At 42.1% G+C, this 26,331-nt stretch overlaps 1 protein-coding gene across 1 annotated transcript in view; it reads right to left on the bottom strand.

Annotated features, from left to right (window-relative positions):
- Positions 1-26,331, bottom strand: part of LOC145395488 (glutamate receptor 1-like) — a 690,806-nt gene that overhangs the window by 109,861 nt on the left and 554,614 nt on the right. The window contains exon 8 of the mRNA XM_080269120.1: positions 16,299-16,463. Coding sequence (XP_080125246.1) covers positions 16,299-16,463 — 165 coding nt within the window. The remainder of the gene's footprint in view (positions 1-16,298; positions 16,464-26,331) is intronic.

Genomic DNA, 26,331 nt, shown 5'->3' with positions numbered 1-26,331 from the left:
CAACCATACCTCCAATTACACATTCCTGTGCATTTTCCATATTCATATTGATTATTTCAGTTTTTCCACAATTAATAACCAAACCCACCTTGCGACCTTCACTCACCAAACAGTCCAACACTCTCTGCATCTCTTCTGGCCCATCACAAATCAAAACTATATCATCTGCATAATCTAAATCCAAAAGTTTCCTGTTCTCTCCCCAAAGTATACCTGCACCGGTTTCTGTTCCAACGCGATTCATAATGTAATCAATAACCAATATAAATAGTAAAGGCGATAGAACACCACCTTGAATTACTCCGGACTTGACTTCAAACGAATCACTCAGACAACCATCAACCATCACTTTACAAAATGTGTCCTCATGCATGTTCATAATGATCCTCGCAAACTCCTCTGGTATTCCATAATGTCTCATGATCTTTCCCATAGTCTCTCTCGAAACACTATCAAAAGCCTTTTCAAAATCAACAAAACAAAGACTTAACGGTACTCTCATTTCATTAACTTGCTGCATCAAATGCCTAACTATAAAGATCTGATCATTGCAACCACGTCCCTTTCTAAAACCAGCCTGTTCATCCCTCAGAATACCCTCAACCACCGGCTCCAACCTGGTACATAAAAAAAAATCCCGAAGGTGGTCACTTGCCTAACAGGGACCCTCAGTGATCCACAGCCCATCACAGGCCGAAAGTAAGAGTAGTGACCGTTAACTCAGGGTTATCTGTGCAGATCCTAATCTGTGCTTATATTGCTTTCTTTGCATTGGGGAGATTGAAAAATATATAAGACGGGTGTCTTACATAAAAGAGGACTGCACAGTGCACAGTGTGGATGTGCAATGCACAGAGTGGATGTTTAGGGGTGGTGCGGCAGCCTTGCCTGGCGCTTTTTAGGTAGGCAGCAGTCAATCAGGCCCTAGCTCCGTTCACTCCACTGAGACAAGGAACTCTCCCATGTGGGACAAGTACACAAGTTTCATCCTGAAGCAGTGACCCCTGGTACATTAAAAAAATTCCCGATGGTGGTCACTTGACTAACAGGGACCCTCAGTGATCCACAGCCCATCACAGGTCGAAAGTAAGAGTAGTGACCGTTAACTCAGGGTTATCTGTGCAGATCCTAATCTGTGCTTATATTGCTTTGTTTGCATTGAATAAATTGAAAAATGTATAATAAAGTGACGCAACACTCTGTAAGGGTACGTTGTTTACAGGGGGTTTTGTAGACAAAAGGGGCATGAACTTACATGTACCGTAGCTATAAAAGCAAGTTATTCGGACAGAAAAAGAGCCAGCTGAGGATTCTCGTGCAAATACTTATCTAATTTGTTTTTGAATGTCTCAATTGAGATACTGTTCATGGTATCTGAGGGTAATCTGTTCCCGGGGGAGGCAGTGGCTCAATCGGTAGAGAGGTGGCCTGCAGTCCTAACGGACCCAGGTTCAAATCCTGGCTGGGGCAGGGAACAGTTTAAGGATTTGAATTTCATTAAATCAGGCTTTACTGATCTACCAGAAGACCCGCCGACATGTCGTAAAAATACCCCTGCTAATACCAATACACCAGTCTTGTATGAGACAGCCCTAGCATGTATTCAATATGGACGGTGGGTGTTAGCGCCGAAGTGGTGACAGGTAGAGGTGTATGGTATGTAGGAGGATTCCTGGGCCTTGATAGCAGGCTGTGACGCCTATGCCCAGAGTCGGACACATAAAAAAAAAAAAAAAAGATATTTACAACTCTGTTAAAGAAGAACTATTTTGCTTCGTGGGATTGGAATCGCTTTCCCATAATTTTGTAGCCATTACTTCTGGTTTGACTCGACAGATCTATATCTGTCTATCTGTCTATTGCCAGACGCCTCAATCCCGTTTGGGGTGGCCACAAACAAAAAGCCTCCAAGTCGCCCTGTCCCCTGCCATTCCACTGCCCTCCTCCCAACTCACACCCCCCTCTCTCATATACCTCTCCACCCCATCCCTCCATCTCATCCAAGGCCTCCCCTTCCCTCTTCCCCCCTCCACCTCACTCACATACACTCTCTTCGTCAGTCTTTCACCCTCCATCCTCTCCACATGGCCAAACCACCTCAGTGTGTTCCTCATAACGCTTCCTATCACATCCACATCAACACCACAACGCTCCTTTATATCCTCATTCGTCAGCCTGTCTCTCCATGTGACTCCACAGGCTCCTCTTAAATAACTCATTTCCACTGCTCTCATTCTTGACTTGTGTCCTTCCAACAACGTCCAAGCTTCACTTCCGTACGTTAGAGTTGGTATCACAATACTGTCATGTAGTAACTTTTTCACTTCCATGCTCACTTCTCTGTTTCTTATCACTGCTTTCAAAGAACCAGCAACCTTTCTTCCCTGCTGTACCCTTTCAAACACTTCACCCTCCAAACCTCCATCCTTACTCATCACACTAGCCAAGTACTTAAACGTACTCACATTTTCCAATTCCTCACGATCCAACCTCGCTGTACATTCACTGACTTCACCTCTCTCAAAGACCATCACTTTACTCTTCCCTACATTCAACTTTAGATTCCGTTTCTTACACACTCTCCCAAACTCATCCACCAAGCCTTGCAGCTCCCCTTCGTCTTCACTCAACAACACAGTATCATCTGCAAACAACAGTACAGGGAGTTTCCAAACACTATCCTCTCTCACCAGGGACACTCCAACATCCACTACCCTACCTTGTACCTCTTTTATTACCCCATCCATGAACAGATTGAACAACCATGGAGACATGACACATCCCTGTTTCAACCCAACTTTCAACGAGAAAAATTCACTTAGTTCACCATCCACACGCACTGCAGCCTTCGCACCATCGTACATACTCTTCACAGCATTCAACAACTTCCCATCAACTCCATATATTCTTAACACTTTCCACAATCCTTATCTATCCACCATGCCATATGCTTTCTCCAAATCCATGAAAGCCACATACAACTTCTTTCCCTTCTCTAGAAACTTTTCCACTAAAGATCTAAGAATGAATATCTGATCTACACAACCTCTTCCCTTCCTAAAGCCTCCCTGTTCTTCTCCAACTAATTTCTCTGCTCTTTCTCTAACTCTGTCAATAAGTATCCTACCATACACTTTTCCTATTATACTAAGAAGACAAATGCCCCTATGATTACCACACACTTCTTTTTCCCTTTTTACTTTGTACAAGGGAATAATTATACCTGTCTTCCAATCCTCCGGGACTCTACCTTCCTCCCAGGCCAATCTGCACAACTTCCACATCCATTCTACTACTATCTCTCCCCCATGCTTCAGCATTTCACCACACACTCCATCAATTCCTGGGGCTTTCCCCGATTTAACTTTCTTCATTGCTTCCACAACTTCTATCCTACTGATTTCTTCCTGTCTTCTCACCTCCCTCCTTCTCCCAGCCATTCCCCAGCCACTTATACTCGCATTACTTCCATCCTCTACGTTCAACAATTCCTTAAAGTGTTCTCTCCATCTGCTCACTTTTTCTCCCTTCTCCATTAGTAATCTACCATTTTTATCTTTCACTCCCCTGCTAACTTCACTTCCCCCCTGTCTTACTCTTTTCACCTCTTTCCAGAACATTTTCTTACAGTCCCTCCACTTTGCACTCAAATTCCTTCCAAATTCCTCATCCACTCTCTTCTTACTCTCTCTTACTAATCTTTTCACCTCTCTCTTTCTTTCTACATATAACTCTTTCTTCCACCTCTCAACTTCTTCCACACCCCTATTTCTCATCCATTCATTGTATGCTTTCTTCTTTTGTGCCACAGCCTGTTTCACCTCTTCAGTCCACCATGCTGTTCCTTGCACCCCCCTCCATCTTCTCTTCCTTCCACACACCACATCACATGCTGCACATATTTCTTCTGTAAATATCCTACACACACCTTCCACGTCTCCCATCTGCTCCAATTCATATTTGCCCAATCGTTCCTCCACTTCTCTCTTATACTCTGCCTTTTTCTCATCCTCTTGTAACTTTTCCACTCTCCTTGCAACTACTCCTTCCTCTCGTCTTTCCCTTCTTCTATTCCTCCATCTTACTTGAATTCTAATTCTGGACACCACCAAGTAGTGGTCAGAAAGTCCACTCCCCCAGTCTCTATAAACTCTTGCATCCATTACACATCTTCGCATCCTTTCATCCACACACACATAATCAATCATTGCCTTCCTTTCATTCAGTTCACCACCCACCCTTCTCATCACTCGCCATGTATACCTGTGGATCATTTTATGCCTGAAGAGGGTATTGGCTATCACCAACCCCCTCCCAGCACAAATGTCCACTAACGCACTCCCATTCTCATCTATCTCAGCAGGCACACCCCACTCACCAACTATTCCATCCACCTTCACATTCCCAACTTTACCATTCATATCACCAATCAAAAACACTCTCTCATTCCTGCCAAACTTTTCCATGCACACTTCTACATTTGTCCAGAACTCTTCTCTCACTCTTTTAGCACGATCTTGCGTTGGTGCATACACACACACAATCGCCCACATTTGTATTCCAACTTTCAACTTTACCCACACAATCCTTGACCCAACTGATCCATACTGTCTTATGCTCCTCTTCCATCTTTTACTCACAACTATACATACTCCTTCCTTTGCCCTCTCATTCTCACCTAGTCCTGCACATATACCCCATCCATACTCCCATTCTCTCACACTTTCTCCTCTCCATTTTGTTTCAGTTACTCCACATACATCCACTTTCGCACCCTCAAGCACCTGGACAATCTCTCTCTCTTTCACATCATCATTCGCTCCCCTTACATTCCACGTTCCAATAACCATGTCCTCTGTCCGCTCCTTGGTCATTATCGTTTGGTCAGTCCTTGTCCGAGGCTTATTGTTTGTTTTTTTAGTTAGCTGTTTTCCGGGGAGGGGCACTAACTCTCCGCCAACCCTTTTAGTCGCCTTTTACGACAAACAGGGATACTGGGGGAGTATTCTTGAAAACCCCCCCTATCCCCAGTTGTCATATCCCTTCATGATTTTGAAAACTTCAGTAAGGTCCCCTCTTAACCTGTGCTTCGTCAGGCTAAATAATTTAAGTTCTTCAAGGCGTTCCTCATATGGTTTGTTTCCAAGTCGTGGTATCATTTTTGTGATTCTTCGCCGAATTTTCTCTAATTTTTCGATGTCCTTTCTGTAGTACGGAGACCAGAATTGCACACAATACTCAAGATGGGGACGCACTAGCGAGTTGTACAAAGCAAGTATGACTTTTTCCGATTTAAACTCGAAAGTTCTTCCAATAAAACCCACCAGCTTGTTTGCAATTTTAACCGCATCGGTACACTGCTTGCTTGGTTTTAGGTCATTCGATATTATCACACCAAGATCTTTTTCATTGTCTGTACTTGATAAATGAATATTGCTCATTTTGTAATTCGCATGGACGCTGCTACTTCCAATATGAAGTACTTTACATTTTTCTGTGTTGAATTTCATTTGCCATTTTTCTGCCCAGCTTGCTAAAGTATTAAGGTCATTTTGTAACTGCTGCCACTGTACTTTTGAAGTGACTTTACTTGTTATTTTAGTATCATATGCAAATTTGGATACTTTACAATTTAGACTCTCATCAATATCATTTATATAGATAATAAAAAGTATCGGTCCAAGTACTGAGCCTTGGGGAACGCCGCTGATCACATTACGCCATTTGGATTCCTTTCCGTTTATAACAACTCACTGTTTGCGGTCTGAAAGCCAGTCTTATAACCATTTTTGCGTATTTCCTTTTATTCCATGTGCTTCTATTTTGCTCATGAGATGCTTGTGAGGGACAGTGTCAAATGCTTTCTGAAAGTCAAGGTAAATTAAATCTACTGCTCGAGTCATCGTATGATGTGTAAACATCATGGAAGAAGTCCAGTAAATTAGTTAAGCATGAACGATGATGTCTGAATCCATGCTGCAAGTCTTTAATTATATTATTTTCTTCTAGATAATTAACTATTTTACCTCTTATGATTTTTTCCATTAACTTGCACACTACTAATGTTAAGCTGATTGGTCTGTAATTTCCTGGGTGCGACTCATTTCCTTTTTTGAAAATTGGTGTTACATTTGCTAGTTTCCATTTGCATGGAACTTTCCCAGTACTTAATGAATTATTGAACAAGACAGAGGGTGGCAGCAGTAACTCATGTTTTGCTTCTTTGAGAATTCTCGGTGATATTTTATCAGGGCCAGGGGTTTTGCTTATGTTCGTACTATTTATGGCTGAAAGGATATCGTTATTATGGATAGCATAGTTACTAAGGACTGTGCTCTTTGCTTGGTTTGTGGGTAGCAGTAGGTTTCTGGTGGTGATTTCTACTTTAAAAACAGATGCAAAGTAATCGCTAAGAATGTTTGCCATTTCGACCTTATTTTCAATGTGTTTGCCATTGTTTGTTTCTAGAGGACCTACTGATGTAGTCATAACCTTTTTCTTTCTAATGTAACTGTAAAATTCTTTAGGATTTGATTTGCACGTATTAGCAATGTGGATCTCCAGTGCTCTTTTGCTGTGTTTAATAAGTCTTTTCGATATGTGGCGTAGATTATCGTACAGTAATTTATCATCATAATTTTGTGTAGCTTTATATTTATGGTATGCCTGTTTTTTGGCTATTAAGTTACTTTTAATTTCGCTGGACCATCACTTTGGTTTACTATTTCCAGCTGGACATCTGTTACGTAGTGGCACACATGACTTTACCACTTCATTAAATTTTTTGGTGAATATTTCCCATGCTTGGTTTATGTCATCGGTTTCAGACATTTGATCCAATCTGCAGTTGCAAGTAGCGCTCTGAGTCTGCTGAAATTAGATCTACGATAATCTGGGACCTTTTCTTTGCTCTCCATTTTTTTACTTTTTCAGTAGTAATATTAAACTGTATAATTCGATGATCACTGGAACTAACCTCAGGTCCTATTTCAACATTGTTGACTAGGTTATCATTTGTAGTCAAGATGATGTCTAGGATATTGTTTCCTCTCGTTGGGTATTCTACGTGTTGGGAAAGGGCACTTTCTTGAAGATTCGTATAAAGCTCTTGTCCTGAGTGTGCCGTCAGTGGTTCACCCCACTTTGTTACCGGTAGATTAAAGTCTCCAAAAAGTACGCTATCCTCTTGACAACAAATTTCTGCAATTTGATCATAAGTTTTTCATCTGTCTCAGTTGACTGTGCTGGAGGACGATAGACGAGACATATATATTTTGTGTGAATTAATACTTAGCTGAACATAGCTGGCATTATGTTGGTAATACTGGGTTTGGATAGCACAAGAGGGTGGAGACTAGTTTTCACATATAGTAAAACACCGCCACCAGCTTGATGTGGTCGCTCACAGCTGAAAATATTGTACCCTGTTAATGAGTATTCTGCTAGAAAGTCATGGTCAGATGTGTTTATCCAGGACTTTGTGATGCCAATGATGTCATAATTTTCTAGGTAAATTAGAGATTCTAAATCCTCAAACTTGTTACACAGACTACATGCGTTAACATAGCGCCTCTAATTCCATTCCAAACAGTTGGTGATCTGACTTTGCGAGTATTTACGTTAAGGTTACTGTTCCTGGACGTGCAGCGTTTTTTGATCTGAAGAGGGCGACTTTATCGTGTAAAAGTCTACCTAGTTGTGCCGCTCCTACTAAGTTCAAATGGAGACCATTTTTCTGGAATAGAGTATGTTGCTCATAAAACTGGTCCCATAGATTGACAAAGTCGACTCCCTCTTGCGTGCAGAGAGATTTGAGCCGGTTATTTGTGCTGAAGGCCTTATCATAGAAACTATTCTCTGCCTTGATCCTGGGGAGTATACCAGATATTATCACATTAGTGGACTTAGTTTTGAACTGTTTGATCATTTCATGATACTTTGCTAGCAATTCCTCTGATCTATTGCGCTTCAGATCATTTGTACCAACATGGATAACGTATAGAGTTTGATCATTTGGGTCTTTTGTGACCTCATCGCAGGCTTCTGTGATATCACATAGTCCACCTCCTGGAAAAGAGTACCTCTTTCTGCTGCTGGGGGCGCGTCCACAAAATTCCTCCAGCTGACTGTGTACAATGGAGTCCTCAATAAGCCTTGTTTCTTCTGTCTCATCAACCACTTCAGCAAGGATCTGGTAGCGATTGTACGTAGTTATGGGAAGGTGCTTCCTCGTACCTTTTCTGGGTTTTGCGCCATTTCTTACCATAGTAAAGGGGACTTCGCTTGGCGAGGAACGTACTGAATTGCTGGGTGAGGAAGATACTGGTACACTAATATATGTAATCTGATGGGCTGGGGCTTGTAGGAGCTCAGTTTGTACGCTTCTTCCTTCTTGAGTGCTGTTACTGACTCCTACGTTTGCCGCTACAAACTCTTTCAGTGTCTCAAACTCTGCCTTGAGTTCCCTGTAATTTCTCTGCGATTCAGCTAAACCATTTTCTAGATCTCTTCTCAAGATGCATAGTTTGCACACAGGCGTCGAAAAGTAATTTGAAAAATACTGAGCCGCAAAATGACCAGTACACTCCTGGCAGACCTTCAGGTTAGATGGCATTTTGCAGCAATATTTCCACAATCCCACACAAATAAAAAATAATATACAACTGGTTAATGGATGTTGTTACAAATGGTCAACTTACTCTATATATGAAATATTGAATTTCTAAGGAGATTCACTTACTTTTTATATATTATCTTCCTTTTCCAGTATAAATAGAAAATCTACCTGCTATGGCACAATCCAACCTACATGAATTCTTTTACCAGTGTAAAAAGAACAGAAAATCTGCTTGCTATGGTACAACCTAACTTACCAAGATGTGTAAAATGAAAAGAGAATCTACTTGCTATGGTATGATCTAACTTACCATGAATTGTGGAAATACACCATAAGCTGATTCACTGGGAGAAAAAAGGAAAAAAGAAAATAACAATGGAATGTTGGGAAGAAATCAAAATAAAAACCTAGCTTCACTGTAGTGCAAAAACTAATTCACTGGTGTAACATCAATCACACAGTTGTTACTCTAAACAGAAGACAATGCTATTCACTTGCACGAAACTAGCAAGCACCTTGGTATTTGTTAACGTTAAAGACGTACAAGGCTGATAGTGGGAACAAAAACAAAGAGAGCTGGTAGGTAAATTCACTCTCAGTTCACTACACCATTTACTAGTGAGAAAATATAATATGTTTGTTAGATATCGTTCTAACTGACCTTGATCTGCGGGAAAATAAACTATAGTATGACTAAGACCAGAAATAAAGGCGGGAAAGGGCGGCAATACGATGTAGAGGGTGGGAATATAATGTAAACAAAGGGACACGCGAACGCTTTACACCTTTAACCCACTCAAAAACTTTTACATGAAATCTATTTAAATACTTTACACCGTGGAAATAAGTCTACGACTCTTATAAGCTGATCTGTTCACTTTCACACCGATCTTCACTCAAACTTATTGTTGAAACACTTGGATATGCAAAGCGCTGGTTGAATGCGTATGTATGCCAAGATTCGAAGGAGAGAGAGAGAGAGAGGGCATAATGGGGTTATAGGAGAAAAGCAGACAGAAAGACAGTCCCCCCAAAAAAATGAAAATGAGGCAAGAAGAATAAGAAAACAATGTGAAAAATTACGAAGGAGAATAGAAAACAAAGAGAAGAAAATGAAATTGAGGAGAATACACGAGAGACCAGGAGCGAATGTTAGCTGGTAAGACTCAGGCTCCTAGGACTCATTAAAAAAAAAAAAAAAAAAAAAAAAATCTAGCGTTAAATAGTAGATTTCCAGGACCAACAGAGTCAAAGTGAAACAGAATGAACTGAACGAGAAGGCAAGGTAAAGAATAAAAAAAGCAACGATAGAACGGAGACCAGACAAAGGTAAAGCAAGAAAAGAATATGGAAGTGAAGAATGGGGAAAGACACGGCATTAGACTGGAGAAAATGCAAGAAGAAATGGGAGAAAATATGGAAGAAGCAGCGGAAGAGGAGAGAATGAAAGAGGAAAACAAGTACAGTATATGAGAAGAAGGTGGGAAAGGAGGAGAGATGGAACGGAAGAAAGAGGGAGGTGAAGAGATGGACAGAGGAGAGAGAGAAGGAAGGAAAGTGGAGACTTGGAAGAAAATGGTGGTGGTGGAGAGAAGGAAAGAAGAGACGAGGGAAGAAGAGAAGGATGGAGAGATGGAAGGAAGACGGGGAGGAGGTGAAGAGATGGACAGGAAAGTAAGGAACAACGAGGTGGTGAAATAGCGAAATGGGGCTCAAGAGGAGGAAAAGTGGAGAGATCGGAGGATGCAGACAAGTGTGAAAAGGTGGAGAGGTGGACTGTGAGAAATGGGGAGGTGGAGAGACGGCAGGAGGTAAAAAGGGAGGTGGCGAGACAAAAGGAAGGAAAGAGGGAGGAAGAGAGATGGAAGGAAGGAAAGAGGGAAGTAGACGGAAGGAAAGAAAGAAAGGGAGGTGAAAAGACTGAAGGAAGGAACGAGGAACGTGGAGAGACGGAAGGCAGGAAGGAAAAGGGGAGATGGAGAGACGGAAGGATGGAAGGAAAGGGGGAGATGGAGAGACGGAAGGATGGAAGGAAAGAGGAAAGTGGAGACGAGAGGAAGGAAGGAATGGGGGAGAGGGAGGGATGATGGGAAGAATGGAAAGTGGGAGGTGAAGTGACGGAAGGAAGGAACGAAAGGGGGAGATGGAAAAAGGGAAGGAAATAGGAAGGTGGCGAGACGGAAGGAAGGAAGGAAAGGGGGAGATGGGGAGACGGAAGGAAGGAAAGACGAGATGGAGAGACGGATGGAGGGAAAGAAAGGGGGAGATGAGGAGACGGAAGGAAGGAAAGCGGGAGATGGAGAGACGGAAGGAAGGAAAGGGGGAGATGGAAAGACAGAAGGAAAGAAGGAAAGGGGGAGATGGAGAGACGGAAGGAAGGAGGGAAAGGGGGAGATGGAGAGACAGAAGAAAGGAAGGAAAGGGGGAGATGGAGAGACGGAAGGAAGGAAGGAATGGGGGAGATGGAGAGACGGAAGGAAGGAAGGAAAGGGGGAGATGGAGAGACGAAAGGAAGGAAGGAAATGGGGAGATGGAAAGACGGAAGGAAGGAAAGGGGGAGATGGAGAGACGGAAGGAAGGAAGGAAAGAGACAGGTGGAGATACTGATGAAGTGAAGTGAAAAGATGGAGGAGGAAAAGTTCGGAGATAGAAGAGAGGAAAGAGGGAGGTGGGAAGATGGGGGGAGAGTGGAGAGATGGAAGAGTTGAGAGATGGAAGGAAAACAGAGATACGAGTGACTGGGGATAAAGGAAAAAATTGAAAGGCTCTGGTAAAAAGAAGGCGGAGAGTTGGAAAGAACACGAGGGAATATGAAGGAAAAAGGAAGAAAGAGGTGGAGAGATGGAAGGGGGTGAGTATGAAGAGGTGGAACAGATGAAAGACAAAGGCAAAGAGATGGCAGGATGAGGTGGAGAAGTGGAAGGAAAGAAAAAAGAAGCTTCAGAGATGAAAAGGAGGAAAAAGGAAGACGGAGGGAAGGAAGGAAAGCGGGAGAAAAGAAGGACAAGTGGAGAGACTGGTTGTAGTTCGGGGAAAAATATTTGAAGGGCGTGAGGAAAAGGAAGGAGGGAGGCTGAGTCAAGAATTATATCAGGCTAAGTGTTTGTGTGTGGGACGGTGAGGTGTACGGGAAAATAGGATTAATTCTGACTTTTAGTAGTTAAGGAGGAGTTATGGACCCAAGCAGAGGCCAAGACTGAGAAGAAATGAAGGTAGAGATGATTGATACACAGGAAATGATACAGTATACAGGTGTTTGATACAGAGGAAATGATGATACTGTATAACGGTGCCTGATACAGAAAAAATGATGTTACTATTAAGATGTCTGATAGAGGAAATGATACAGTATAAAGGTGTTTGACAGGAAATTATACAGTAAATAGGTGCTTGATACAGGAATATAAAGGTGTTTGATACAGAGGAAATGATGATACATAACACAGGTGCTTGGTACAGAGGAATCGATGATACATAAAACAGGTATTTTGTACAGAGGAAATGATGATACATAACACAGGTGCTTGGTACAGAGGAATCGATGATACATAAAACAGGTACTTTGTACAGAGGAAATGATGATACATAACACAGGTGCTTGGTACAGAGGAAATGATGATACATAACACAGGTGCTTGGTACAGAGGAAATGATGATACATACAACAGGTGCTTGATACAGAGGAAATGATGATACATAACACAGGTGCTTGGTACAGAGGAAATGATGATACATACAACAGGTGCTTGGTACAGAGGAAATAATGATACATAACACAGGTGTTTGGTACAGAGGAAATGATGATCCAGTATAGAAGTACCTGTGACATTAACCTTTACTGTATGATTAGCTGTATCTTATTCTGGCTGTGACTAAGTATATATTGGTTAGGATTTTTATTTACCTGCTCCTTAGATTCTTTTTTTCATTCAGTATAAGCCCAACACTCTGGGGGGAAGGTTACTGCAGAAGGCCAAGAAGGAAAGGACACATGAGAGCCAAGATATACACTGATACATACAGGGAATCCAATAATATTCAAAGGGTTAATGCTGAGACGGTGAAAGGCCATTCTTTGGCTGAATAGGGTCGTGTGGTGGAAAGAAGACATATATGTATCTCCGGATCTGATAGGGTTGAAGTTCAGGTAGACAGATTGATAGATAGACAGAGATGGACAGACAGACAGGCAACCAGACGGACCGATGAGAGAGAGAGAGAGAGAGAGAGAGAGAGAGTGTGTGTGTGTGTGTGTGTGTGTGTGTGTGTGTGTGTGTGTGTGTGTGTGTAAAATTAGTGGCGGGAAATACAGAAGAAAGCCATAATGAAGATGGAGGTAGAGGAGAGGTGAAGATGAGGAGGGGGCGTAGTGAAAGCGAACTAAACACCTTAATTATGATCTGAAGAGCTTGACAAGAGCGGTAACAAGACAAGGCTAGACGACTGTGTCATTACAGAGGCAGGAAAACGATATGGGCATAGGAGGAGAAGGAGGAGGAGGAGGAGGAGATCTTAGAAAGGTGAGGAGACATTATAAAATTCTTTTCTCCCTGTCTGGAAGTAGAGCTCTTTGAGGGGAGCAAGAGTTTTAATGTAATTCTCACTCTCTCTCTCTCTCTCTCTCTCTCTCTCTCTCTCTCTCTCTCTCTCTCTCTCTCTCTCTCTCTCTCCCTCTCCAAATCCTTGTCACTTTTGAGGCAGAGGTTCACAGATCTCAACTCAAAGACACATACGTTGGTGTGTGTGCGTGTGTGTGTGTGTGTGTGTGTGTGTGTGTGTGTGTGTGTGTGTGTGTGTGTTTCTCACAGTTCCAAAAGGAGAAAACTTTGCATACCTGTTACATGTGGTAGAAGGTTGTGTATCTTTATATTATAATGTAGCCTAGTCCGGCAAGCGAATCCTTTGAGCTGTCTCCCTGAGAAATGCACCAATTACCACAAAGCTCTGACACGTAACCATAGCTTAACTTAGTCTTTTCATTAAAGAGCCGTGAAGTGTTCAGTAGTAATACTTATATCCACCTTTTGGAAAGCAATTTTGGAGGCAGATAAAACAGCTTCCCCTAACGTCTATCCACTTTCGTCTCTTTCTTACTCCGTGTGTATCAATGCACATGTTCTGCCATTTTTCACATGCTATCTGATGAGGGTCCAAGTCGGGCCGAAGCTGTTTCACCTTCTAAATAAGCACATTCTAAGTATGGGTATAATTTTTCCGTAAACTAGTTTATTTGGGGCCTTTCAATTTTCTCCGCATACACCATTCCATCTCACAAAAATAAATAATACAATTTCCTTCACCACTGGCACAAAGACTGAAATTGATCTTCTAGTAATTACAGACTCCATCATTTTGGCTTCCTATTATAAAGTAGGCATCGGAAGTCCTGTTGTCAATCCAATTTTTCTCTCTAAGCACTTTGATGATTAAAATCCGCAGCAACCGACATTGCTGACCTCATCTGGCCTCAGATCAGCGTCTTGAGCGCCGAATGCTGCACACCACATTGATTTTAAGCTTGTGGAGAGAGGCAGGGGAGGCGACATGACCTTCGATGCTGATTCTACATTCCCGTGTTTACTGTATATGTTATTTATTTTAATTAAGCACACTGAATGGTAATACAGCAGAGTCAAAAGTCATATTTTCACCGTAAACTCTCGTACCTCGTAACCAGGGCCCGCTGTTCAGTGCTAAGGTGGTCATTCGAAGGCCGTTTGCATATACGAGCAGCAGTTGTCAATGACACTCGTGCAGTCTAGAATTACATCGAACCATCAACAACATGTCATTGGTGTGTAAGGTCACGACTACCTTTCAGACTGAGACAAGGGTGATTAGAATCTATGACTCTGGAATGCACGATTACACCTTTTTTTTTTTTACTCTAACATGTCCTAAAATTGCCATCTTTCCATTTTGCATGCTGATCTGTAACTATGAATTAAGACTAGAATACGAACCTAGTCACGAAGAAGTGCGATGAAAAGGACGTAGAGCCGTAGCCTTGTCTTTTTCTGTCACTATGGTACGAGAAATAGGCTGCAAAAGGACGAAAATCTGGGCCAGGTTTGAGTACAAACGGTATAACCCTAGAACAGCCGGGAAATTTTGCTATACACTTTCACTGTAACTTGGCCTCAGACTGACGTTTCTCTGTCTTGAATACTGAACTGTAACAGCAGATAAACAGTAAAATATGATGCTAGTCACAAAGAAGCGCAATAAAAAAGATTCACAGCCGTAGCATTGTCTTTTCTGCCACAGAGTTACGTGAAATACTCCTCAAAAGGACGAAATCCGGGCCAAACTAATGTGTAAGTACTGCAGTAAATAATACACAGCCAGGAATTTTTGCCAGCAGATTATACATTGATGGCAAAACATCTCACTCACCAAGAGTAACAATACTTTATTTCAGTACTTACCGACATGCATCTGTCTCATCCAGTCAACTGAAAAAGAAAAATTCCAAAATCTACACGGCCCTCCAATACCGATAATATATTCCAAATTAGAGGGGCACTCAGTGGAGAGCATCACTCCGGCAAGGGCAACGTAATTTCCAAACCACTCTTCATAATGGGTTAGATTTTCCCATCATTGATCAGAGTTTCGCAAAACATGTTTTCCGGATCCAGAACCTGTAATACGATCCGGATCGGCCCCCAAAGTTAACTGATTGTTCCCTGGGGCATGGGCTACATACCCACCAAATTTGGTCCAAATCTTTCTTTTAGTTTTTGAGTAATCCTGCTAACAGACAAACAAACATGGGTTATCTACCCATCAAATTTGATCCAAATCTCTCTTAGTTTATAAGTAATCCTGATAACATACAAACAAACAGGGGTGAAAACAAACTCGCCTTGTCAGAGAGACTTAGTACATACTGTTACGAACCAATATTTGAAAATCACAAAGCAGTTCTTTAGAAATCATTTTTACCCGCCACCCTCAAAAAAGCAAAATGATCACGTTAACCTATTACGCATAATCATAATAATAATAATAATAATAATAATAGTAGTAGTAGTAGTAGTAGTAGTAGTAGTAGTAGTAGTAATAATAATAATAATAATAATAATAATAATAATAATAATAACGAGCAGAAACTTCACCGACAATCGACACCAGGAATTTTTTCTTGACTTCACATTTCTCATTCCTCTCCGAATATCAGAAGCCTTCCTTCGTCACCATACTGGTATGAGACAACATTGTCTTGCAATACCTACCACTGTCACAGCAAAATTACAACTCTAAATCAGGGTGGAAAAACAATCCATCGCCACAGCTTACAAGGAATTATCGACACTCTGAATAGCTATAATAATAATAATAATAATAATAATAATAATAATAATAACAGCTAGGTACTTCCCGAGATATATTCGTCGCCAGCGCCCGGAAATAATAATAATAATAATAATAATAATAACTGGGTACTCACTGAGATATAGCCGTGGCCAGCGCCCGGGAATAATAATAATAATAATAATAATAATAAGCGGGTACTCACCGAGATATAGCCGTGGCCAGCGCCCGGGAATAATAATAATAATAATAATAATAATAATAATAATAATAATAAGCGGGTACTCACCGAGATATAGCCGTGGCCAGCGCCCGGGAATAATAATAATAATAATAATAATAATAATAATAAGCGGGTACTCACCGAGATATAGCCGTGGCCAGCGCCCGGGAACAGCTTTGGATCCAGTGTAGACCATGTCCTTAGGAAGTCCCTGACGAAGGGGCTGGACGTGTCCACTATACGGAACCCGGTGATGTTGACGGCACCGTATTCCTTCACGTCACGCTTCCACCTCTCGTCCATCACCTGAGTGGACGGTTACACGTGTGAGTGACAGATGGAAAAATGAAGCACATGAGTTAAAGTGAGAGAGATACATGCCAAGTTCATTAGTGAGGTGAAGGAAATGATGATGAGAGAGAGAGAGAGAGAGAGAGAGAGAGAGAGAACGAAAAATTATTTAACGGCACATGCGAGGGATAATGGACAAAGGGAATTACTAAGAACTGTGAAAGTGAGAGGGAGGGAGGATAGAGCGAGCAACGGAGGAGGGGAAAGAGAGAGAGAGGAGGGAAGAGGGGAAAGAGAGAGAGAGGAGAGAGAGAGAGAGAGAGAGAGAGAGAGAGAGAGAGAGAGAGAGAGAGAGAGAGAGAGACAGAGAGATGACATGGAAAGCGAGAGGCAGAAACGAAAAATAGGGATGGAGGAAACTGGATATCAGAGAGAGAGAGAGAGAGAGAGAGAGAGAGAGAGAAAGAGAGAGAGAGAGAGAGAGAGAGAGAGAGAGAGAGAGAGAGAGAGAGAGAGAGAGAGAGAGAGAAAGAGAGAGAGAGAGAGAGAGAGAGAGAGAGAGAGAGAGAGAGAGAGAGAGAGAATACAAAGGAATACAGAAAGTACAGAAAACACCAAATGATATGAGGGAGGGGAGTAGGCTGCCAAGTAATATAAGATAATAGAGAGAGGGTGGATGGAAGGAGGGATAGGAAGAAAAATATACAGGATGATTAAAGAAAGTGAAAGAGGGAGGAGGAGTACAAAGAGATAAAAGAGGGTTCAAAGGAGTACAAGAAGCGAGTAGTGGAGTGAGACTATGAATGTACAAGTGAATACAATGTGAGATTACAGGGAGGGGAAGAGAAACAGTAAAAAGGAATTGAAAATGTGGTGAGAGGGACTGACAGGAGAGGAATACAAAGTAGTACAAAGGAAGGGTAAAGGGAGGGGAGGAAAAATGGTGCAAAGCAATACAAAGAAGATCGAGATGGAGAGTACAGTAAGATGAGATGGGGCACTACAAGGGGAGTGCAAAGGAGTACAAAATGAAATGCAGGAGAAGGAAGGAGGAGAGAGAAACAATAAAAAAATGTACAATGAATAGTGAGAGGGAAGGAGAGTGAGGGAATAAAGAGAGAGGAAGACAAAGGAGTACAAATGGATAAGAAGAGGAAGAGGAGGAGTATAAAAAAATACAAAAAAATGAGTGGTAGTGGAGGGCGGGGAGAAATAGGATATAAATATCACTACAAAGGAAAGTGAAAGACGCGGGGTGAAGGGAGGAGATTCAACGTACAAAAGGAGAGAGAGAGAGAGAGAGAGAGAGAGAGAGAGAGAGAGAGAGAGAGAGAGAGAGATTAATTAGCTATTGAAAAAAAAAGAAAAAAGCATGAACTAAGAATCAATATAAGAAAATAATGATAAAAATGTCTGGTAATGAAGATAAGAAGAATGGTAATAAAATGCATGGTATAGAGGATGAAAATGAGAAAAGAGACAAAAACAAGAATGATGAATTGGTAAATGGAAAACGCAAAACGATGAGGAAGAAAAAAAGACAAAGCACGAGAAAATGGAAGAGGAAAGAAAAGCAAAAGAAGATAATTAGGAAAACAGATGGAAGAGAAAGGAAGGAGACGAGGATCAGAAAGAGGAGGAGAAATAAAGAGAATACGGGACATGAAATATGAACAAGATGACGAAGACGGTAACGAGGAGGAGCAGGAGCAGGAGAAGGAAATGTGAACGAAGTAAGAAAGTCAAGAGGAGTCACGAGAGGATTAAAGATGGAGAGACTATTATAGCAGACATCAGAAGCACAACTCTCTCTCTCTCTCTCATTCCAGCTCCCCTCCCCCCACCAAGAAAAGGTGAAAAGCAAACTAATGATAGGCAGTTACTTAAACAAACATCGCTCTTCTAATCAAAACTAGGGGCCATCGCCTGCAACGGACTTACAGACGGAGGGTCGGACAGAGGTATGGATAGATGGGCAGACGGACAGATGCACCAGCTGGACGGCCAAACGAGAAACGGCGGAGGGACACAGGAATGCACATACGTACACAGACAGACGCACGCCTTATTACAATCGTCATTACCTATGGAAGTGGCCACTCGAGTTTCTGAAATGGATGAAGGTGACCTCTGTTGCCCTCAATTAATCAACCATTATGTTTGTGACGGCGACTGAATGAGGAGAAGGAAGTCGGGGAGGGGAAGAAGTACTATTTGTGCCATCATCCTTCTTCTTCTTCATTTTAATAGTACTATCATTATTATTATCTATACATGAAGGGACCGTAGTCTGTCTGTATACGGGCTTATCCAGCTACTCCTCCTAGACGCGTGGACTGATATCGATAAAGCTCTGCAGGAACACTCCCTAGTGCTTCAGATTGTGCATATTTTTTTAGTCTTATAAATATTTTCCTTGGGCATTAATTATAGTTGCCCCTTATACGTTTGTTTTCTGCAACTTAGCCAACGTAACCAAGTCCATTTTCTTCGAGCCTTACCAGCTTCTAGTTTATTCATACACATTTAGTTCGAACAAATTCCGAAAAATGAAGAAATGGTGACGGATCAAACGACCGAAGGGGTCTTTCTAGAGTTATTATAATTACTATATTAATAATAAAATCATCATAAAAATTATTATTATTATTATTATTATTATTATTATTATTATATACTGTACACTCGGTAAAAAAAAGTATCGGTGCACAACATTAACGAAACATTTTGGATCACGGTACGAAGGTCTCTGAAATATTTGTGTCCGACGTGCTGAGAGGTGTTGGGAGGTGTCATATAACGTCATCTGAGGTATCCCCTCGCTAAAATATAAATAAACATTCTGAACCTGCTACAGCCAGGCATAACAAGTTACCAACCCTCCCACACAGCCAGCACGTGAGTGAATATTTTCGGAAGACATCGAACCCTCCATGCACCGATACTTTTTTTACCGAGTGTACTGTCATATTGTTAGCTCACCTAGGCTACTGCCGCAGTGTTTTACTTAAGCAACAACATGGTGACTTTAGCCAGTATATGGAAAATCTACCAGTAATTATGCTCTTCAATTACCAAATAGGACTGACTAATGGCTGAATGGAAGAAGCGAGATGTGTGTGTGTGTGTGTGTGTGTGTGTGTGTGTGTGTGTGTGTGTGTGTGACCAAAACATCAAAAAATCAAGTGGGCAAATTCTATCCAAACCGTGGACAGTATCCCGGGATATATGGCTTGCTTGTCAACACTTTTGCCGAAGCTGCGATGGCATGCCTCTGACTGCCAGAGGATTCTGCAAGAAATACCCCCCAACTCCTTTTGGCTTGAAATTGTCATTTTCTATCATGCCCTCAATGAAGGGAACGGCTATTTAAAGGGCAGGTATTAGAAATCCTTCAAAGGCCTCTTATATTCAACGACCTTCAGCAAAATAATACCCAATTTCAGGCTTCTGAATGCAAGTGAGATACTTAACTTCGTAGGAGTAAACAGCGAAATTCTACGGCTTATTTTTTCGATTTTGGTGAAGCTGCAATGGTATCCCTCCGACTGCCTGGATTACTGATGTAGTTTTTTACTGATGGCAGACAATTTACATTCGTGGGCGAATACACTGGCTTGTATTTCCCACTCTGATAATTTGGCTGTTAGCCTGTTCCATCAAATCCAAGTGAATCTCTGCATTTCATGTAACCATTTTGTCCTATGCCTGACCCTTCCCCTCACTTCATCTCTGTTTTGTCAAACATATATTTGGGTTGTCCATCTGCTATCAGTTCTACAATTGAGGTGATCTGCCTCTATCCAATTTTGCTTTTAAACTGTAGTTATTTTATCATCAATTTTACGAGATGCTGCCCAAAAGTTCCCGAAGGAAAAAAGCTTTGGTCAAGCCCTAATCACCACCAACCCCTTCAAAGTAGTATCCTTGGGCGTTCAGACATCGATCCCAGTATTTCTACCATGATCGGAACACATTCCAGAAGTCCTTTAACATAAGCTTGTTCAGCAATGTCAGCGATTTTCTCCTGGATCTCCTCAGTGGTTCCAAATCATAGTCATTTCAGCTGGATTTTCATTTTCAGAAAGAGGAAAAAATCATGGGAGGCCAAATCTGGTGAATACAGAGGGTGGGGGAGAACCAGCATGTTTTTCTATGCGAAAAACTGCTGAACAACATGGCCTGTCTGCATGGGTGCATTGTCATGGTGAAACACCCATTTGTTTGTGCACCATTTGTCTGGATACTTTTGCCTCACATCGCCAGACAAAATGCGTTGGCAAGTTCCATACGATTTGCTAACAATGTCACAAACATCATGGTCTGTCCTGCTGCGATCTTCGAGGATGGTTGCACTAACTCTGGCCACATTGTCAGCAGCTGAACTAGTGGAAGGGCGGCCAAAACGTACACCATCATCTGTTGACGTTTGTCCATCTTTAAAACGCTTAAACCAGTCATAGGTTTGTGTAGCCCCTAAAGCACTGTCACCAAATGCTTGTTTTACCATTTTACGAGTTTATGCCACGCTATTCCCGAGTTTCACACAAAACTTGATGCACACACGTTGCTCTTTCACATCCTCCATTTTATAGTTCACAAAATTTGCAAATTAACCCAAACGCAATGATGAAAGCATACAAACATTCAGCAAATGCATCCACCCTGCACATTGACACAGTAACAAACAAAGCGTACATGCACCGCCACCTAGCATCCACACACTGTATGACCAGCGGTTTCTGCCCTGCTTTCAAATTTCAGAAACTTTTGGGTAGCACCTCGTAGTCTGCTATCTTATCCAGAAGTTCTCTTTTTGAGTCTCCAAGTGGCATCTAACAACCCATTACATTCCATTTAAGCACTCAAATTTATATACTTGGGATTAAATAAAAGGCAAAACAATTTTTTTCTACTGAATTTACCACTCTTTTTACTGCATTGCTGGTGCGTGACTCTGGGAAGGAAAGAAACACTTATGAATGCTCCTGTAAATACTCGTAGATCCTTATCTTCCTCTGATGGTGAAGGGAAAGATAAATAAATAAATAAACAAATATGGCACTAGACTGAAAGTGGTTAATAGACTTCTATTAACTGAAGAAGGAAGATTGTGAGATTCAAATACAGTTTTAGCTATGTTAGCTGGTTATAGATGGCGTCCATGAAGATGACTGATGTAACAGTGTATAGAAAGTTTTGGATGATGCTGGTAGAAAGAATGAATCGAATATTCCCAGAACAGTAAGCAAAATTTTGCTTACCCAAGGAGAAGAGGGAAGACTGACGTGCGTATAGACGAATTTAGCTGTGCATCTGGTGAGACTGTGCTTGGAATGCCGGATGGATCAACTAAAGATTTAACTTCTTCTGGCAGGGTTGCACTGAACACTTTAAGATGATGAAACCCACTGGGTCACACAGAGGATGTAACATCAGTGCCAACCTTATGTAACAGAGAGAGAGATGAAGCTAGTGATCATCCATTTGTGAGGTGACGTTAAAATTCTGAGACAAGGTCTGGGGCCCGAAAAGAGAGATGGTCAAGACAGGGTTAGTGAGAAGGGAAGAAGTATGAGAATGGGACAAGGAATCCGAAGAACAGGAAGGGTAGATGGAGGAGAGGGTGGAGGCAAATAAGGTTCAGAAGTTACTATGTAAGATGAACAGGTGGACAGGGATGTCGGAGTAGGGGACTGTGAGGTGGAAACTGGCGTAGTGAAGTGGGAAGAAACAGAAGAGGTGAGTACAGGTTGGGAAACAGCGGGAAGAGCCAGAAACGTATCATCACGAGAAGCCAGGGTCATCATCAGGGTCAAAACATCAGCAGAACTGAGGCAGGAAGAACTGGAGACAATTTCCACAATCATAGATTGTAAGGAAAAGGCTCAACATAACTGCTGAAGAAGAAAGGATCGCGTGAGCAGAACCCGGAGTCTAGAGGCTCGGCCATTTCCACAAGCAGGGTCCAAGTTCCAAGCAAGCACTCCCTGTCCAGGAAGGGATAGCAACACCAAGTGGGAGACGAGAGGCTCCCAGCACAATGCTGGGCCAATGGCCAATGCCCGAGAGTCCACCCACAAAGCAACGGCATCCACGGATCCGCGGCTGTAGCTTAGTAGCAGTTCCGCATATGCACAGGTCCACACACCTGGGTGGTGCCGAACAACCATGGTCCCCACAATTGGCCAGACCAACAGTGCACAGGCCCTGATCCTTAATGCTGTAACATGCTGAAGGCTACTGATGAAAATTTTTACGAATATGGAAAATTCCACTCTTTTTAGAGTAGAAGATGGAATAGGGAGGAAAGGAGAAAAGGAAGGAAGAAGCATCAGTAGAAGAAAAGGGCCCTGCAAAATTAGTTGAGGCAGTGACAGTGATCTAAGGTGGGGGGGGGGGGAGAGGACAGAATAGAGTGGAGACTCAGATGTGACGTTCACCCAGCAACCAAACCTCCACACACCATGGAGTCCATTAAGGTACCCTGCTATACTCCCCCACACAGCGTCTCATTTGACGTTTCCGAAGCTCCCCACGATGACAACGATCAAGGAAACGGGGGAGACAGTCATCTGGTGCTACACGGAGAAGATAACTTAGTAGCCCAGATGACGGGAGAGTAATTCCTCCCTCGCTCCCCTCCACCCAACCACCACCATCACCTGGCGCTGAAAGAGGAGGGACAAATATTTGATTTTAAATACGATAGAGACAGCCCTTTTAATGAGTATTTTACTGCCGTCAAAATTAAAGTTTGCTTATCTTAATTAAATCATACGGTTAATTTATTTGACCTGTCAAGGACCACCACAGTATTTTATTTTCTAATTTACATTTAATTAGTGTTAGGTGGAGTGCTCCACGGCATTCACTAACCAAATTTATTAATACTTGTTTTTCTAACCACTTCACACCGATGACGTTTTAAATTCTTGCTACATTCAGATTCAGCTCCGTAGAGACCTTAGAACGAGAGGAGTTAGGGTGTTCATTAACCTGTCACGTGCGAGAGTTTAGGTACAAGAAAACCTGATATGCACGAAATGGTTAATTCACCAAGTCGGCTTTGAGATTAATTTTCTTATTCACTAATCATATATTTTTACCTCCCCAACAACACAAATATCACCTTTTTTTCACAGACTGGACACATAGAAGTGATTAATTTCGGTCTTGGTATCACAGTACGCGTTTTTTTAGTTTTTCTTTACTTTTTTAATTTGCTTTGCATATTTTTAAGGCGGTGGACTATGTATGTGATGCTGTCGGAAAGTTATTTTTTTTTCTTTTACTACGATTGTCGATATTTGAAAATCTCTCACTCTCTCTCTCTCTCTCTCTCTCTCTCTCTCTCTCTCTCTCTCTCTCTCTCTCTTGCCCTTCTTCCTTCATTCCCTTTCCCATCCTTACCTCCCTTCTCCTCCATCTTCCTCTCATTCTCTTCCCCTTCCCTCCCTTCCTTCCTACACCCTTTCCCATCATTTCCCAAGTATCCTCGCTACCCACATCACTAATTAACTCCAATCCCCACCTCAATTACCAGTAAGACAAAATATATAGGTGGAATGGGCAAAATAAACCGCTAAGAAAAAGGTGTTAAAAGAGCCAAACAAGTATGCGACGCTGTTAAGTTGATCGGAAATTTCGTGACGCCTCCTCCGAGATTTGTTTTGAATATCACATCTTTCCATCTTAAATGTAACTCATGAACTGTAATTATCTAACAGACATAAGCACAGGTGAAAACCTGGTGTAGTAGCAGTGGTAGTACCGGTAGTAGTAGTAGTAGTAGTAGTAGTAGTAGTAGTAGTAGGAGGAGGAGGAGGAGGAGGAGGAGGAGGAGGAGGAGGAGGAGGAGGAGGAGGAGGAGGAGGAGGAGGAGGAGGAGGAGGAGGGTTACATAGGATTGCATAAAAATGCAAACAGCAACAGACCTTATGGTCCTTTCGAGGCTGCTTGTTACAGAGAAAACTATGACTACAAGATCTAACTCCACATGTTGAAGGATAAGGATAGTAAAGCAAGAAGGCTCCCCCCACCACCAAACCCTCTAGGAAAAAGTGAGAAAAACCACCATGCAACATGGAAAAACTGACATGGAAATTTTATAGGAAACACTGGAAAGGAAAAGTCACATTCTATAATACTTTACCTATAAGCTACCCGATTGAGTAACTGGAAGAGAAAGTAAACAAATAAACTAATAGTTACGGCATGACATTATAAACCGGTACATTGAGTTAATGGGAAGTCTGTGGACATAACGTGGAAGCTACACCCTGCACAGTGTGGATGTTTAGGGGTGGTGCAGCAGCCTTGCCTGGCACTTTTGAGGTAGGCAGCAGTCAATCAGGCCCTAGCTCCGTTCGCTCCACTGAGACAAGGAACTCTCCCATGTAGGCCAAGTACACAAGTTTCATCCTGAAGCAGTGACCCCTGGTACATTAAAAAAATCCCGATGGTGGTCACTTGACTAACAGGGACCCTCAGTGATCCACAGCCCATCACAGGTCGAAAGTAAGAGTAGTGACCGTTTACTCTGGGCTATCTGTGCAGATCCTAATCTGTGCTTATATTGCCTTCTTTGCATTGGGGAGATTGAAAAATATATAAGACGGGTGTCTTAGATAAAGGGGACTGCACAGTGCACAGTGTGGATGTGCAATGCACAGAGTGGATGTTTAGGGGTGGTGTGGCAGCCTTGCCTGGTGCTTTTTAGGTAGGCAGCAGTCGATCAGGCCCTAGCTCCGTTCACTCCACTGAGACAAGGAACTCTCCCATGTGGGACAAGTACACAAGTTTCATCCTGAAGCAGTGACCCCTGGTACATTAAAAAAATCCCGATGGTGGTCACTTGACTAACAGGGACCCTCAGTGATCCACAGCCCATCACAGGTCGAAAGTAAGAGTAGTGACCGTTAACTCAGAGTTGTCTGTGCAGATCCTAATCTGTGCTTACTGTATATTACCTCATTTGCTTTGGGTAAATCGAAAAACGTATAATGACGTGATGTGATGCAATATTAAGTTTACGGGGTGTCCTGTAGACACGAGGGGACTGCACAGTGTGGATGTTTAGGGGTGGTGCGGCAGCCTTGCCTGGCGCTTTTAAGATAGGCAGCAGTCAATCAGGCCCTAGCTCCGTTTGCTCCACTGAGACAAGGAACTCTCCCATATGGGACAAGTACACAAGTTTCATCCTGAAGCAGTGACCCCTGGTACATTAAAAAAATCCCGATGGTGGTCGCTTGACTAACAGGGACCCTCAGTGATCCACAGCCCATCACAGGTTGAAAGTAAGAGTAGTGACCGTTAACTCAGGGTTATCTGTGCAGATCCTAATCTGTGCTTATATTGCTTTGTTTGCACTGAATAAATTGAAAAATGTATAATAACGTGACGCAACACTATGTATGGGTACATTGTTTATGGGGTGTCTTGTAGACAAAAGGGGCATGAACTTACATGTACCGTAGCTATAAAAGCGAGTTATTTGGACAGAAAAAGAGTCAGCTGAGGATTCTCGTACAAATACTTGTCTAATTTGTTTTTGAATGTCTCAATTGAGATACGGTTCACAGTATCTGTGGGTAATCTGTTCCAGATATTTACAACTCTGTTAAAGAAGAAGTATTTTGCTTCGAGGGATTGGAATCGCTTTCCCAAAATTTTGTAGCCATTACTTCTGGTTTGGCTCAACCGGTCTATATCAAAATATTTATTCATGTCTAAGTTGTCATATCCCTTCATGATTTTGAAAACTTCAATAAGGTCCCCTCTTAACCTGCACTTCGTTAGGCTAAATAATTTAAATTCAAGGCGTTCCTCATATGGTTTGTTTCTGAGTCGTGGTATCATTTTTGTGATTCTTCGCTGAATA

This window comes from Coenobita brevimanus, chromosome 1 (assembly GCF_032717465.1).
Source record: "Coenobita brevimanus isolate Jiangsu-jjx chromosome 1, ASM3271746v2, whole genome shotgun sequence".
Taxonomy (NCBI): Eukaryota; Metazoa; Arthropoda; class Malacostraca; order Decapoda; family Coenobitidae; genus Coenobita; species Coenobita brevimanus.
Note: the sequence above shows the minus strand (reverse complement) of the source record. Positions and strands in the feature narration are given on the sequence as shown.